Below are 16300 nucleotides of genomic sequence, written 5' to 3'. Positions count from 1 at the left end.
TAATTTAATATTTTCATCTGCCATTTAGTTTTCCTATAACTCAAGTATTCAGCTGTTCAGTAAAGCAGGTGACAATATGGACAGATTCTTCATTTCTACCTTTACAGGGACAGCAATAGCAAGCAGCAAAAGACTATGCTTCTGGAGCACAGGGGACAATAGCCTGAGAGAAGATAAGAAACAGGTGGTGATCTCATGAAGAACTGAGGTTAAAAGAATTAACACCTGCCAGACAGTTGCAAGTTTGAGTGTGAAGCCTAACTCCAGAACTAACTCCACCTCATTCCTGCCACCCCTCTACTCACAGTAAGAAATAAAGCACAGCACAATAAAACCAAGACAACTATACCTTGCAGGGCCAGTTTGTCATCCTTGGTAGCTTGTCATTGTCGGCTTTCTCTGTTGACTGCAGACTCCAGAATTCCTTGTTCCCCCAAGGAATTTATCCAACTCCTTCAGCAAGCATCTTTAATGCAGGGTGACTCCACGAATGCCTTGTCCATTGGGAAGAAGTCTTGCACTTCAAATGTAGCAAGTAATTCCAAAGTCTTAGCTCATACTTGCCTTGAATCCTCACTCTATGTCCTCCAGTAGTTAGCACTGAGCCTCATTCCAAATTTGACAAACCTCAGCTACACCATGGAATAAACCATCCTCCCAAGGAATGAGCTCTCGCTGGTTGAGACCTTGGGTAGCTCCAGTTTCCAAGCAGGCTTCAGTCGGATAGCTGTCCAAGTGCTTACAAGCACCACAACAAGCAGCAAGTTGGACGGTTAGTGCAGAAGTATAGTTTCAAGGAAGTGACTACTGATCAGGGATAAGACATTAACAGTACATGCTACAGGCGAGACAAGCAAGAAGATTTCCAAGAACTGGATGAAACCACACAGTGCTGGAGACCTCAAAGAGCACGCCCAGAAAAGTAAGGCAATACATTGCAAGAGGAAATTAGGAAGAAATACTGAACCAGTACAACGGCAACAGTTGAGACTTCCAATCCGTACTGGAGAATGCAACAGTTCAACCAGCCCTAGGAGCAAGTCTTTTACGCAAAAGTTGCAGTTAACCACTGTAACTAGACAAACTCATAAAGCATTGCTGTGTACGACTAAAAAGCATCAAGCTCTGCAATCCGAAGCCACTTCAAGCAACAGTGTCAGAAACCTCTTATTTCTTAAGCCTTCTACTTTCTGGGCTCTGGCTGCAGAAGTAGAAAAGGAGCCCTCACCATTTTTTCCTCTCTTCCAAATAAATTCTTTCCACACCACAAGCACAAGCTTCGCTATCCTGAGGGAGCAAGACTTACTAGTTTGTCCTAATGAAGCCTTCTCAGCAAAAAGGCATTTAAACTACGAGATGCTTAACTAAAAGTCATTAAGCCCCAACACTAATTAACCAAAATTCTCTCAGCAGTTCCTCATAACGATCGCCCCCCAGCCCCGTCATTTCTGGGCATTAAGGGAGCCTAGCAGAAACCCGCAGCAGCACTACTTGCTTCCTTCTCGGCGAAGGGGGGGCCAGGACCCGCGTATCCATTAACCAGTTTTTAGCTACACGGCTCCGTCTGTCAGACAACCGCCCCAGCGCGGCTCCCGCGGTCGCCGGGCCCTGCGCGGGGATGCCGGGGCCCTCCTCCGCGGCACCCGCCGAGGCAGGCGCCCGCCTGGCAGGGTGGCAACGACCGAGACCCGCCGAGCCCTAAAGCCGCTTCCGGAGCGCGGGGAGCGCCGGCCGGCCCCGCTGCTCCGGCTCGGCCGAGGCGTCGTGCCGGCCGCGGCCCACGCCGCGCCGAGGCCGGGCCGCCGCGCCGGGCCCCGGGCTGAGCCCCCGCTCCCGCGGCCCTGCCCGCCGGGGCGGGGGACCCCGCTCCCCCTCACCTTTTTGAGGGCGGGCACCAGCAGCCCCCGCCACTTGGGCGCGTTCTCCTCGCTGAAGAACTCGTAGAGCAGCGGCTGCGCCTGCATGGTGCCGCCGAGCCCGGCCCGCTCGGGGAGGCGGGCGGGGCGTGCCGGGCGCCGCGAGGAGGCCGCCGCGGGAGGGCTCGGTGCCCCTCAGCAGGAGGCCCGGCGGCCCCCCGCCGCCGGCGGCAGGCCCGCAGCGGCGGGGGAAGGCGGAGGCTGCCGCATTCCCCGCCCCCGGCTCTCGGTGATGGCCCCGGGGGGCGGCGGCGGCGGCGGCAGGAGGGGGGTCACGCGGCGCGGCGCGCGGGCCGCGAGGGGCGGGGTCGGGCGCCCGGAGCGCGAGGGCCGCCGCCTCCCCGCTCTCCAGGCTCCTGTCCTCGTCCGCACGGTTGGCGGCCGCGGCGCATGCGCGGTGCCCCGGCGCCCCGTACCGGCCGCGCCTACGCCTCGATGACGCGTGGTCGGGGCCTTCCTCCCCCGCCTCCCCTCTCCAGCGGAAATGACTTACCAAGCGGCGACACCCCCCGCGCGCCCCCTGACGGCGGGAGGCGCTGCGCGGTTCCGCGGTGTCGGCGGGACTCCCGGCGCTCCGCGACCCGGCCGGGCCCCGCACCGGTTTGGTGGGGGCCCGCGAGACCCCGCCGCCCAGGCACCGCCGTGCTGCCCCACCGCCGCTGCTCCCGGCCACTGCAGCGGTGCGGGAACGGCCGCGGCCCGCCAGGCCCTCCATGCAGCCCCAGCTCTGCCTGCCCTCGGCAGCCGCCGAGCGACCCTGGGAGAGCGAAGCCCAGCCGGGGCCCTTGGGTGGGGCCTGGGAAGGGGACAGGGCGCAGGAGGGCCATTGGGACCCCTCAGCCACACAAGCCAGGCTACGGGCCGTGCCCACCAAGGGAGAGCCCAGCAGCGGAGGGGTGGTGGCCCCACACAACCCTGCAGAGATCTGGGGAAGAGAGGGGGCTTTGCATCCATGTCAGACCGCAGTGGAGCTGTGCTGGGGCAGGGAAGGCCCCTCAGCCCCTCTCTTGGCTAGTGCCTCTGTGGGCGTGCTGATGATAATGCCCCCAAGGCTTTGGTCCCTGTAGACCACGGCTGATCTCCTCACTGCCAGCTTCTCACCAGCTTCCCTTGCCCGGGTGACCTGGAGCACAAGGAGACAGCATCTGCCTGTGACAACCAACTGTCTGCTCAGAGCTGGAGGTGGTGGGGTGGTGTTACTCTTCTCTGGAGAGCTCTGTCTCTCCCTCTTTCAAAAACACTGGCATCTCACATGGGGACCAAGATCAGAGATAAATAAACACCCCATTCAAGCAGCACAAGAACAGCCTCAAGGGTGAAAAGTAAGCTTGGTTCTTGGAAAATGGCCAGAAAAAGCAAAGCTGGAATGCAAATAAAGCCCAGTGGTTTAAACAGGACAAAGCCCGTGGTCGTCTGCGGGGCCTGGCAGGGTAGAGGGAGGACGATGCTGGAGATGAAAAACAAATCATTGTGCTCTGCTTTGCAAGGCAAGGGGCCAAGGAGAGCCCAAGGACCAGAAGAGAAAATAGTGAGCTGGTGTTGGGGAGCACAGGGAGGGAGACAGATGTATGAAAACCTTCACTAGAAGGAAGGTTTAGGACCAGCTTCCCAGCTGGGAGGAGAGCAAAGTACCCGTAACAGATTGCTTGAACAGAGACTGCTGATTCTCCCTTCGTCTCAAGGGCTGGTCACGAAGACACCTGTCAGGAATGGTATGCATGTTGGGAGGCTCACTTAATTAGTGTTTGTGAAGCACGCTGAGGATAGGAGATGTTCCTGAGATGCTGAGCAGGTGATGGATGGAGCCTCTCAGAAAGAGCTGACTTCGCCCCGCAGCTCCACCTCAGGCATTTTTCCCCCAGACAGATACTGCTGTCTGAAGGAATCAGACTTCTGCTTTGAGCATGCTGGAACAAGGATGAAAGGTTGGAACATTCATGTCTCAGAGCTATTTGCTTGGTCTAGGAGCCTGCCTGTACATTCAGGGACACCATCACAGCATCTCATAGACTGCAGAGCTGTTGCACTCGCTGCCTTATGATGGAAAATCAGTCTGTTGAAGTTTAAATCTTCAGCTGCTCCCAAGTATGTGCAACGCTGGGTGTAAAACTGCACCAGTGCTCTGGTCTCCAGCCCCTCCATTTGGAAATGAAGGTGCCAGAACTCCTAAATACCAGTGAATGGTATACAGCACCTCTTTCCTTCAAACAAAACACTGTTGGGTAACATGAGATTGCAAGCACTGTGTTCGGTTGGTTCAAACATTCGGTAAGGCCACAGGACAGACTGGGCCTGAGCTCTCCCTCCACCCGAAGCCGCCAGCGCCAGCCGATAGCCTCTCTCTCCTGGCTTTCAGTGCTTTTTCAGTGCCCCGTGCCTGGGGGCATCCTGGGTTTATTATTGCTCTACCAGACATCCAGGTTCCTGGGCTCAGCTGAGGGCAGCTGCCAGCCGAGCAGCTCGGGATAGGGGAGACGCAGTTTTGCAGCACAGACCCCAAATCCTGCAACAGGACAATTCCTCAAAAAGCAGGAACCCTTCACTTTTTCCTCCTCTTTCAGGCTGGAGAGCAGTATGTGGAAAGCAAAGCTGTCCTGGCTATAGTGATAGATTTGAGACAAGCCTGGCCTAGCACAATGCTCCCCTTCTTCCCACATGCCATTACCCTGTCCTCTTTATTTTTAGCTCTTCCAGCTGCATCCCAGCATGCATCCTTGTACCAAAAATGCTCAACCAGAATAAAACCCAATATCCCTTAGCTCCCGTTGCCTGTAATTCAGCAATGGGCCGCCCAAACAGCAAGACACTTGGCCACAGCTGCTGCAGAAACCCCAGAGGAGGAAGGATGTTTATAGCACATCAGCTATACTGTACTTGGGTTAAAATTTAGCTACTTTTTGCACGTCAAAGTGAGGAATAGTCTATGGAAGGCAGGATGGAAATCCCTCCTTGGGTAGCAGCACAAGCGTGCTGTGAAACACAGACAAGTTCTCACCTTTTCTGAGAATTCAGCTTCTCAGCAGTGGGGCTTGCATTACCACCTCTTCCACAGGGCAGATCTGAGGTTCAGTGCAAGGGAACAGAAGAGATGGTGCCAGCAGAGATAAGCAAGCTTGAGTCCCATAGGTGGAAAAAAAGCCCTGCTGAAAAAAAAATAAATCAGTTTTGCAATCAACAGAGATGGAAAAGCAGGTGATGGACTGAAGAAATCCAACAAGCTGGAATTCTGAAAGACTTATCTCAAACATATATATCCACTGCCTAAAGGCCAAAAGGGTAAAAATGCCTACCCTCAAGTGCTAGCCTAAATTGAGTTGAGTTCCAGCAGTCTGACCACTCATACATTCAGAAATGCCCAGCTTCTGTGTTTGGCACAAACATTTAATAGCAGAATTCAAAACTCCGTATATTCCATTTTAGTCTTAGGTGGAAAATTAGTGCAGGTGGTAATCTAATTGTACAACAACATGTTAAAAAAGTTTATTTTACATTATATACATTAGGGAACATATTTCAAAGCATTACCAATCACAACAATAATGCAGGCCATAAATCACTTCAAATTTAGTTTGGTTTCAGTGTATATTATCACAATAAAATATAAAGAACATATACAAAAAAAAGGAGTCAAATGTGTGCATTTTGCTAAAACTTGGCATTTACATACTCCATTGGAAAATAGCAATCAAAAATACTTCTGACCAAAACTAAGTTCCTGTGATATGTAGTAACCATTGTATTGCTTGAATGAGGTAGTAACTAAATTATTTTGGCCATGTGTTAACATCTTAAATCAAGAAAAGTGTGAAAATGGTTATAAGGCCAAAAAAAGTAAAAATGGCAACATCTTTGAGCCATTTCCACAATGTGGAATGTTGCTCCTTTTCATTGTGATGTGAAACTATCTAGTAAGATGAACAGTAATACTCATTTTTATCATTGTATACATTAATAATTCAAACACCTATTGCAGTGTTAGAGCCAGGTACCACTAGTCTGGGACTGACACCTATCCAGAAAATATTGTTTTCAAGCATAGAGAAGTAATTGTAAGGAGAGTTTTAATTAAATATAAAACCACAGGTGTTTAACTGGTTTGTTTCACAAAGAAAACCACCCAAATAAACTAAAAAAAAGGAACTTTGAAGCCCAAGTCATATCCACGAAGTCACAGCTTACCTTTGTGACTAAATACATCACATCTCAATACATTGTGCAAACATGAACACCAGTGTGTTGCATCAAAATTAAAACAAGATTGTAATCTGATTACAGCCTTGGTTACAATTTCTAAAAGTTAAGATTTATTTGTATTAGTAAATTACATATAATAAAATACAATAGTGTTGTTAAATGTACTATATTTGTTGCTAGCATCCCACTTCATAATAAACACATGAGAAGTCCTTAAAATAGTACCCCAGTTTCATTTTTGCATCCTCAGTGACTTTTACATCTGTACAGGTAAGACACTTGTACTGAACAGGACCACTATCTACAGAAAGTCAGTGTAGGTCTTCAGCAAGAAGTTTCACTGAAAAATACTGCATATGTACAAAGATTACATAACAGTAAATTAAGCACTTCTGTGGTATCATAATGCTTATGTGTCCATACCACAAACAATTCTCATCTTCCTCTCATGCTACAATAAATTATAAAGTAAGTGAAGTTGGGTTACTGCAGCTTTTGTGCAATTTCAGCCAGCCATGAATGCTGCTGCAGCAGGAGTGTTTTCTGTCACGGTGAGCCACCTGCCATCTGCTGTTCTCAGTAACTGTTCTCATGCCCTGCCAGGATATATAAATTGCTGTTGGCTGTTGGGTTATCTGTCGGCCTACTCTCCAGCACCACGACCCTAAAATGAAAATAAAAAAGCCACAATGTCAAGTAAGCCTTCATTTAAAAACATCCCTGCATATAACTGTAAATATTCTTTCCCAGGATCCATTTGACCAGTGGTCATTTCTCTTTCCCTGAACACCTCTGGTCCAAAAGCCGCTCAAAGCAAGGCCAACCTCAAAGCTAGCTCAGGGTCTTGTCTAGGCAAAGTCTCCAAGGATCTCCCACAGCCTCTCTGGGCTGCAGTGTTCAGTCACCCTCACCATGACATTTTGCCCTCTTTTATCCAGCTGTAATTTCCCTTGCTGCAGTGTATGCCTATTGCCTCTCATCCTTCCAGTGGGGGCTTCTGAAGAGGGTCCATCACGCCCATACTGCCTGGGCTTGTGCTTCCCCAGAGCTTTGCAAAGCTAACCCATTGATCAGATACCAGTTCTGGAAGTCATTAGTCTGCCCTTTGCCATTGGACATGACAGATGACCAAAGCTGACTCTTCTGTGAGCATTTCCAGTCTTTCCCTGAGCCCATGTAACCTAAATCTACAGAAACTTCCTCCAGCTCTGAAAGTCCCAGAGACAAAGACTTGCAGGCTGAGAGAGTCCTCAAGGAAAGGACTGCTATGTGCAGAATCTTCTCTCTTACTCTTTTCTTGCCACCCACTTTTGGCCAGCATTGCAGACAGGAGACTGGGTTAGCTGGACCTACACTACAACTGCAAAGACCATAAGTGATGTCCTAGATCAGACCTTTCTCGTCAAAGGAGAGAAACTAGCAGTCACAATTCTGTTTCATAAAGTAGCTGAAATTTTTTAATCAGGCAAGAAGCGCTAAGACTGCTAAATGGACCAAGATGTTCATGATTGAATTCTCCTCCACAAAAACCCTGAAGTGAAGGTAGATTGTGGGAAATTCAAATCCATCTATTGTGCATTCACCCAAGGAGAGCTTGCTTGCTTGCTTCAAAACTATCGCTGAGAAAACCTACCCTCTGCTCAATGTGCTCCACAAAGGGAGTGACACCTCATGCCATGAGGCATTCCCTGTTCACCAGGAGCAAGCAGCACACAAGCTCTTATCAGACTGATGTCAGTTTTTTGGCTTCTCAGAACCCCAGTTCCTATGAACTGCCTAGGAAATGACATGTGTTACTGGAAAAAGGGTTCACAGCTCAAGCACAAAATATGACAGAGCTGCAAGCAAAATGGTATCTGAAGAAATTGGAATTCATGTTTATTGCAGTGCAAAGTCTTTAAGGATTGTCTCAGAGTTGGGAAACTATTAGTGCAAGCTAGAAATAGATAGAACTGTATTTGGGGAAGAGGACATTATTTTTCCAAGGCAATGATTTGCAATGTCATGCTCCATTGTGAAGTCAAGACTCATTTTTCAATTGAGCTGTGCTGTCTCTCAACTGAGAGAAATGACATAATAAAGCTGAGCTCTACGCACACCTCACTGGAACAGAAAGAGTAAAACCCTCAGGTCAGAGATGGGTATTACTTACAACTACCCATTACCAAAAAGCTATCAGGTATTGCATATAAGGCAGAATCCTCAATCCCCAGCCAGCAAAAATTGCTGGTAGCTAGCTGATAAAGCCACAGCAGCATTCACTGCTGTTGATGTTATGGGTAATTACAGGGCTGTGCATCAAGCTTGGAGCAGCAGAATATGGGGAAAGCCTTTGGTTGATGTGAAGCTTTTTTGGTAGTTCTAAGACGCCACAAGAGAGTGAGTTTACTATGAGTGGCATAAGACAGAGGCAATTCTCAAAAGAAAAATTAAAGCCTATCTTTGCACTTCATATGAATACATTACTGGTAAAACCGTCACATCAGCATGCACTCCCCAGAAGACAAAACATCTGCTGTTTTTGTGGCTGTTACAGAAGTACAAAGTTCAACAGCAGGGCAGAGAAAGTTGAGGAAGTCAGTGACACTCCTAAAATAGCAGTTACTGACTCAGCAAGCTGGTATCTGATGGGTCAGACAGACACAGTGTTAGTGTTCTGCAAAGCAGATGCCAAAGAACAGCTATGCTGGGAATTATCAAGAGCTCTTACAAGACCTGAGCTGTCATGCTGGGACGACAACTGATAGAGTTCCTTTCTGGGGGTAAAAGTGAGATATTTAAATTTTAAAGTATTTTTTGCATTTGTCTCAAGAAGTAGATCTTGATGAGCTACTGCAGCAGAGCATCTGAAAGTAAAGATTTCACCAAGTTAAACAAAAGAATTACAGCATGAAAAGGAAGACACTCCTGGAGATTGTGACCACAGCCAAATAGGAGCTTGCTAGCAGAATAATTTTTTTTTTTCTCCAGAAAAAGAAGTAAACTTGAAGGGCTGAAAGGTAGACATGTACACAAAGGAATGAGTAAGACGGCTAAAAAAGGAATCACAAGAAACAAGCAAAAAGAACTTTTACAAGGTAGGAGCAACACACATTATTCTATTTTAGCATGCCATGTTCACTTCTCTTCATACCTGTCAGATCCCAGAAGCCTGAATATCCTCGTATTATCTGAAATTTCTTGTGTGATCTAGACAATAAAAATGAGTGTTTACATGTTAAGTGCACAAGTGTTTTTATTTTGTTTTTAACATCAACCTAGAGAAAATAATTGACTATGACTGATGTTACCAGTTTAGTGCTGATTTAAATCAGCTAGAGAATTTAATGCAACTGTCACTTTTAAATGAGATCTAAAAGTTTTCTGTAGTTCCTGCCACATGATGTGAATTCCTCTGGTAGCAACTGCAAGTGCAACAGCAGAGGTCAGCACTGCACAGCATCCAAGCTACCAGTGCAATTCTCTTTACAGCCATGACTGAAAATAGGTAGCTGTAGGGTGCAATTTGTCTCACTCTAGAGTAGATATCCAAAACAGGTCACGTAAATCACATATAAAATGCATTTTCTTGAAATTCTGAATCATAGTAATGATGCAGTAAGTTCATATTCTGAAAACCTTAACAGAGAAAATCTAATTTGTGGTACTTATACCATTGTGAAAAGAAAACATGGTATTTTCACATTGCAGACTAGTGCAATAGAGCTTTGTTTACTGCGGGTGAATTGTACTTGTGTGATACATCTTTATGATCACACGAATACCAAAGCACCAAAGAAAACATCATGTTAATCAATAAAGTCAACCAAAGCCCACTGCATACTCCAAAGGATATCAAGTCACACCGTGAACGGGCAGCACTGTTTACAAAGCTCCTTTTCTACACAGCCACATTTCACATTCTTGAGGAAAGGAGAGATTCTTCTCTCCTTCCCAGATCCTAGTAGCGTTAGCTGACTTAGTGAATTCACTTCTGGCACAGAGAACTTGCAAGAGAATTTTAATTCACAACAACGAAGTTCCCCACTTTGTTAAGAAAATTACTTCCTGCTTGTTGTGGGGCTGAGTCTGCACAATCTTGGCCCAAATTTTCAGCGTCTTGTCTCAGAATTCACACAGTTCCCTGTTTCATTCTTCCCACCCAATCAAACCACTGTGGAAGGTCACAGTTGTGGAAGGAAATAACTTTGCAAGCAGCTCAAATCATCCCCAATTAGACCAAGTGATATTAGATTAGGGAACCTGAACTAATAATGTCTTCAAAGACAAATGTGCTGCAAAGTTAGGTTGGTCAGGTTTTTGTCCCATGTAACAGCTTCCTACATACTACATAGTATAAAATTCCCCAAAAGTAATGGGTATGGTCAAGATCTGAGTCTGGTAATGCAGGCTTTTCATATTACAGATGAAAATGAGTTTATTTTTTTTTTAATAGCTGTGGCTAGTAGGACAGCCAGGAGAGATAAGGAATTTAAAAAGGCCTGAGAGCTTACCCTAGATATGTTCTACAGAGAAAAAGTTTTGGGTGGCTTGCTTTCTTACAAAAGCTCAGTTCTGCCTTCTGTTCTTCATTTAGGTGCTGGCTTTGGCTTGACAATAACAAAGCAAGAAGACAGTGTTCCTTATGCTTTACATAAACAATATAAAGCATCCACTTGCACTGCAACACGCTGGGGCATGTCCTCTAACAACTGGATGAGAGCTACTGAGTCCCAATGGGTGGAGTAATCCACTGAGTCCTGCAGAATGCTGCTAGCAGGAGTCTGGAGTCAGAGAAGTGCCTAGCAGCATCATCTCCTCCTCATGGTCTGTGCTAACAGCAGGGTGCTGCAGTTCACCATTATGAGTTCCTGGGAGAAGGACAATCATGCCTGGGGATCAAACATACACAAGTGCCACAAGAACCATTTGCAGACTTGAAAATAAGAAGTAGTCCGACTCTAGTCTTTGGTCCAACTTCCCACAAAGTGCAGGCTTACTGTCAGCACAGATTAGGTCAGCTGTGGCTTTGTGCAAATAAATGTAGTTGTGTAACAATGTGGAATATCTAAGCTTGGCACGGTGTGACTGTATGTGTACCTTACAATACAAGTAGTCATAATGAGCTCAATTTCTCAGCCAATGCGACACTGATGAAACAACTGGTGAAGTTTGTAAACATTCTTTAATAACCAAATTAAAAGACTCATTAAAATCCTACAAAGCACAGCATTTCCACTAGCACACAGATGCACATGGTTTGCAGCAAGAAAAAAAGGAGTTGTGAAGGTACTTATAATGGTTTAACAATGTCTAAAAATCACATCAAACTGGCTGAAAAAAGGGACTACACAAAAATTTTAGAAAAGATCTTTAAAAAAGGTCAATCTGACATTTTTCTCCTGAGAATGGAAAATACTTCTTGTGAAAGCTGGGCACTAAAATCTTCAAAGTACTCATAAGCCAAGGGAACATGGAAGAGACTAAAAAACAACAGACAACTCATTTGACACTGTGACCAAAAGCTAAAGCTCAGCAGTGGAGTGTGCAAACACTGGCAAAGCCCAAATTTTGGTATCCACGTGCGAGAGGCTAAGGGACTGACACTGGTCTTCAAAGCAATTTAAGGTGAAGAAGATTAATATTACCAAGAATTAGGCTTGGATATTTTCTATGGCATCATGGCCCGGTCTCTTGTTGCTTTCTGCCTTGTTAGACTTGACAAGGGCTCTTGTATAGCTTCACTAATTTGTATCTTATGAAACATGCTTAGAATGAGACTCCAGCTTCCAGGTCTAACCTAGGAAGTTACTGAAATGTTTTACTCTTTTTAAGACCACAGTATTATGCATTTATTCTCTACTTGGCTTATATGAGAAGCTAGAATTTGAAGCAAAATGCAGTACTCACCTCATTTGATCTAAAACTCCTTCCTTGCATGCCATGTTTCCAGAATGCTAACACGCTGTCTTGTAGACAGACTGGTAACAAAGAACACTGGCATCAGTTTTGAGGCATAATATCAACTCGTGCTTTTAAGGCCAAAAGCATATGACTGCAGTTTTGAAATTTGTGCATGTATCACGTTCACCCACAAAGACTGCAAAATGTCTCACAGGAATTGCTGAACCTGCCTCAAAAGCAGCTGCATTTGTATATTTATTTGTTTGTTTAATGAGCGGGGTTTAAAAATATTCACACCCAACCAGAAAAAGTTCCAAAACTGTCCTTCTGTCCAGTCCTAAACATGTCATTTTCTTTGAATGGGAAACCCCTCCTCATTCCAATACTAGCAAAAAATATATATTGAATTTTAGCAGAAAAGTTACAGGGATACTGCAGTGACATTTCTCACTTTCCCAGCAACTATTGTCTAATATGGTCCTTCTGCAATAGCAACACAAAGCTTTATAGAGCCCTCTACTTCTCAGCCCTTCCCCTTGTCACAAATGTAGTGACAGACACCTGCATTTGAACCCTGTGAAAGGAAATAGGTCTAGGGCCTTCCTCAAAGAGAGGGCAAGTGCGCAGGTCCCCAGGAAGAATCTGTACCACCTGCATCCAGCATCCTGCCTCTGGGCAGGTATGCAGAAAAGAGAGCAGAGCTCTTTGGAGACACTATCAGGCCAGAAAAGGACACTGGTAGCTCATTTGTGACGAGCAGAGAGAGGACTACAGTGTGTGCAGAGGTCCCACAGTGAGCAGCTTCAAGTACGTGTAGTACTCCTTCCTTCCCCACCCCGTTCCTAACCAACAGGAGCCATAAAAGCAATGTTTTCCATTGCAGTGGTTTTTTTGTCCTCTTCTCTGTGGGACATTATGTTTGAAGTGCCTGAAACTTTAAAGCTTCTCCTCAGAAGTAAATTCCCTCCAACTCATTATTTGTGTTCCCACTGTTCCTCCTTTTCTGGTGCTACCCTCCATCTGTGCACACATCCTTCCCTCATTCCTCTTTCAAAAGCATGTGATGCAATCCAGGTATGTAACCACTGGAGAATTGTCAAAATAAATGTATTCTGTCTTTCTGTTTCACAAATCTAATTCATTCAGATTCTTCACAAGAAAACAAAATTTACGTAAAGTGTGACATATCATATAATTTAGTCTTTGAGCTGCTTTATAAAAATGCACTGAGTGAACGCACATGCAGAATGAGTTAGCCATGAGCAATTCACAGAGTTTATGTACGTTGTGTTAAGGTATTGCTTTAGAGGCTGAAGGTCTCCATCATATTCCCAAGACATTTAGCCTAATCAGGGAAGACTCCAGGGTTATTACTCCATTCCAATTGCTCCTAGGGAAGCACATTACATAGCGTGCTGAACCTTTCACTGAGCCTTCTCACACAAAAGTGAAATGCGTGAGAGTGTTTCAAATGCCAAAGACTTGACAGTTAGCATCTCTAATTCTGTACTGTAACAGTAAACAAGTTAATCATAGAATATCTCAAGTTGGAAGGGACCCATAAGGATCACCGAGTCCAACTCCCTGCTCCTCACAGGACTACCTAAAACTAAACCATATGACTAAGAGCATTGTCCAGATGCTCCTTGAACTCTGACAGGCTTGGTGCCATGACCACTTCTGTGGGGACCCTGTTCCAGTGACTGAGTACCCTCTAAGTGAAGAACCTTTTCCTAATGTCCAATCTGAACTTCCCCTGACGCAGCTTCATACCATTTCCACGTGTCCTATCACTGGTCACCAGACAGAGGAGATCAGCACCTCCCCATCTGCTGCCCCCCTTCAGGAAGTTGTAGGCTGTGATGAGGTCACCCCTCAGCCTTCTCATCTCCAAGCTGAACAAACCAAGTGACCTCAGCTGCTCCTTGTAAGTCTTGCCCTTGAGGCCTTTCACCATCTTGGTCGCCTTCCTCTGAACACACTCGAATACTTTGATGTCCTTCTTATATTGAGACACCCAAAACTGCACACAGTACTTGAGGTGGGGCTGCACCACTGCAGTGAAGAATGGGACAATCACCTCCCTTGACTGGCTAGCTATGCTGTGCTTGATGCACCCCAGGGCATGGTTGGCCGTTTTGCCTGCCAGGGCACACTGTTTACTCATATGCGGCTTACCATCAACCCAAACCCCCAGGTCCCTTTCCATGGGGCTGCTTCTCCAGCCTCTTGTCCCCCAGTTTATATGTATAACCAGGATTACCTCATCCGAGGTGCAGAATCTGGCACTTGCTCTTGTTAAATTTCATACGGTTGGTGATTGCCCAGCTTTCTAGTCTATCCAGATATTCAATATTAATAACGAAATCCAACTTACCTATTGATTCAATCTGAAAGTCAAACGTGAGCTCTGATGACAGTTTGCGGCTGGATTTTAACCTGCCTTGCAGATTCACTATTTTTATGCAGCCTAGACAATAAATAGGATACGTCAACCAAGAATTAATCTTCAATATATAACCTAATTTGAAGACAGGCAGTATGCATGTACATGCATACATATATATTTAGTTGATACTAAAACTTACAATCCAAACACACCAAAATGGTATCTCTCTCCAGCTGTGTTACATGTACAACACTTGTCTCTGTAGTGTCTATAAAAAAATGACAGTGTTAGTTCATAACATAAATTACCATGAAATTTGAAATGGAAGTTCTAGAGATTGAGACAATTTAATGGGTTAGTGTGTTTTTATCTACTTAATATAATCATCTTACCAGTGACATTTCTCTTCTCTTAGAGAGGCATGTCCACTTATCCAACATGTTGACTGTGACAGGAAAACTGAAGCTGTAATATTAAAGTATGGACTTAATGCAGCCTTTTCTGAGCCATGTCACAAAAGCAAACTCACATGTACATTGTCCTCCCTTTATTATCTGTTGGTGTCATTTAATATTGTTGTTGCAAAGAAAGGCAGATACATGAGACTGTCCACACTAAACCTGAATGCTGTTTCATTCCATTTTTCTTCTGCCTTTATTTCTAAACCTTGTTAGGGACTTTTATATTAGTACTTAATTCTTGCTGCTATTTTCAGACTTTCCATCCCCAGATCTTCCAAAACTAGGGGATTACTTCCTTCTCCAAACTCTCAAAAGAAGTGTTACCTTCCTCTCTTCTGGGTTACAGCTGCAGCAGTCTCCATCACAGCAAACAGGGGGAATCTGACCCACAAGTGATTAGTGGACACGTCAACTCAAAAGAGAAGTGTAGTTTTGGTCCATTTGTTTGTTAACATTAAAATTACACAAAAAGCAGCTCTTACTAATTCAGCATTACTGCCAGCAATTCTGTAGGCATTCTTTCATACAGAAAAGTGAAACTCGTTAAATCTGTTAGAGATGAGAAATTAGAGCATATTACCTAAAATACAAAAGCAGCTTTCAGTTAAATAATAAAATCCATGGTCCCATTGAGAAGCAAAACACTCCTCAAGGATGACAGCAGAAACGTGCTCCTTGAGATGGTCCCTCCATCTCTTTTTTGCTGTTTGTCTTGGAAGGTATACATTTATGATCTTAACCAATTTCTAATGCACGATCTTAACCAAAGGTGGATATAGCCATGATGAGAGCATGCAACAGAAGGACTGGAGGATACACATCTGTGCAACCACATTATGCGATGTGGAAACATGCATTGCACTGGCTGAAGCTAACAGGAGAAGGATGGCAAGGGGAGAAACCCCCTGCAGTAAGTCTCTGCCAGCTAATTTTTAAAAAATATGTTTATCAGACATTTATAAAAAAGTGAAATGTGAAACAATGAAAACTACTATTTGATGAAGCTATTTGTGACCACATGGTACACATATTCCTCATTTTAAAAAATGCTGAAAAATCTCTTTTACTGCATTATCGCTCTCCTGCCAGCAGGGGACAGGAATAAACACCAATACAACATGAGGGTTTAAATTAGAGTCAAACAAATAGAAGAAAATAACAACATAGACACAAAAGGAGAACACAAATGATTCAAGGAAGCTAAATAAGTATTTTTGGAAGGCACAATGCCATGTTAAATTTTCCACATTTAAAAAAAAAGAAACTGGGAAGGCATTACTATTCTTGTATTTACACACTGATGCAGACAATTACTGAGAGAAAAATGACAACAGGACATTATGGGTCAAAGAATTTCTCTTCAGTGTGCTACTTTTATGGACTCTACTGAAGTCACACAGCTACAGAAATAGATTTATGATTTTGAAAATAAAATGCACTAACTCTGAAGTAGTTAA

General features: G+C 45.0%; 2 protein-coding genes across 15 annotated transcripts in view; both read right to left on the bottom strand.

The window, feature by feature from the left end:
- Nucleotides 1–2310, bottom strand: part of SOS1 (SOS Ras/Rac guanine nucleotide exchange factor 1) — a 53271-nt gene extending 50961 nt beyond the window's left edge. For 2 of the 4 annotated variants that reach the window (XM_072857217.1, XM_072857215.1), the window contains exon 1: nucleotides 1878–2309. In XM_072857217.1, the coding sequence (XP_072713318.1) occupies nucleotides 1878–1964 (87 nt within the window). In that variant the 5' untranslated portion in view covers nucleotides 1965–2309. Of the gene's footprint in view, nucleotides 1–349; nucleotides 904–1877 lie in introns of those variants that run through there. The other 2 variants (XM_072857214.1, XM_072857216.1) reach the window with 2 other exon arrangements.
- Nucleotides 2311–5797: 3487 nt separating this feature from the next.
- The window catches only part of MAP4K3 (mitogen-activated protein kinase kinase kinase kinase 3), a 91431-nt gene continuing 80928 nt past the window's right edge, over nucleotides 5798–16300 (bottom strand). For 10 of the 11 annotated variants that reach the window (XM_072857203.1, XM_072857204.1, XM_072857205.1 and 7 more), the window contains 5 exons: nucleotides 14582–14650; nucleotides 14371–14463; nucleotides 12000–12070; nucleotides 9244–9299; nucleotides 5798–6774 (listed from right to left, as the gene is read on the bottom strand). In XM_072857203.1, coding sequence (XP_072713304.1) covers nucleotides 6687–6774; nucleotides 9244–9299; nucleotides 12000–12070; nucleotides 14371–14463; nucleotides 14582–14650 — 377 coding nt within the window. In that variant the 3' untranslated portion in view covers nucleotides 5798–6686. Of the gene's footprint in view, nucleotides 6775–9243; nucleotides 9300–11999; nucleotides 12071–14370; nucleotides 14464–14581; nucleotides 14651–14774; nucleotides 14848–16300 lie in introns of those variants that run through there. The other variant, XR_012041711.1, reaches the window with a different exon arrangement.

The sequence above is a fragment of the Ciconia boyciana genome, chromosome 3 (assembly GCF_034638445.1).
Source record: "Ciconia boyciana chromosome 3, ASM3463844v1, whole genome shotgun sequence".
In the NCBI taxonomy this organism is placed as follows: domain Eukaryota; kingdom Metazoa; phylum Chordata; class Aves; order Ciconiiformes; family Ciconiidae; genus Ciconia; species Ciconia boyciana.
Note: the sequence above shows the minus strand (reverse complement) of the source record. Positions and strands in the feature narration are given on the sequence as shown.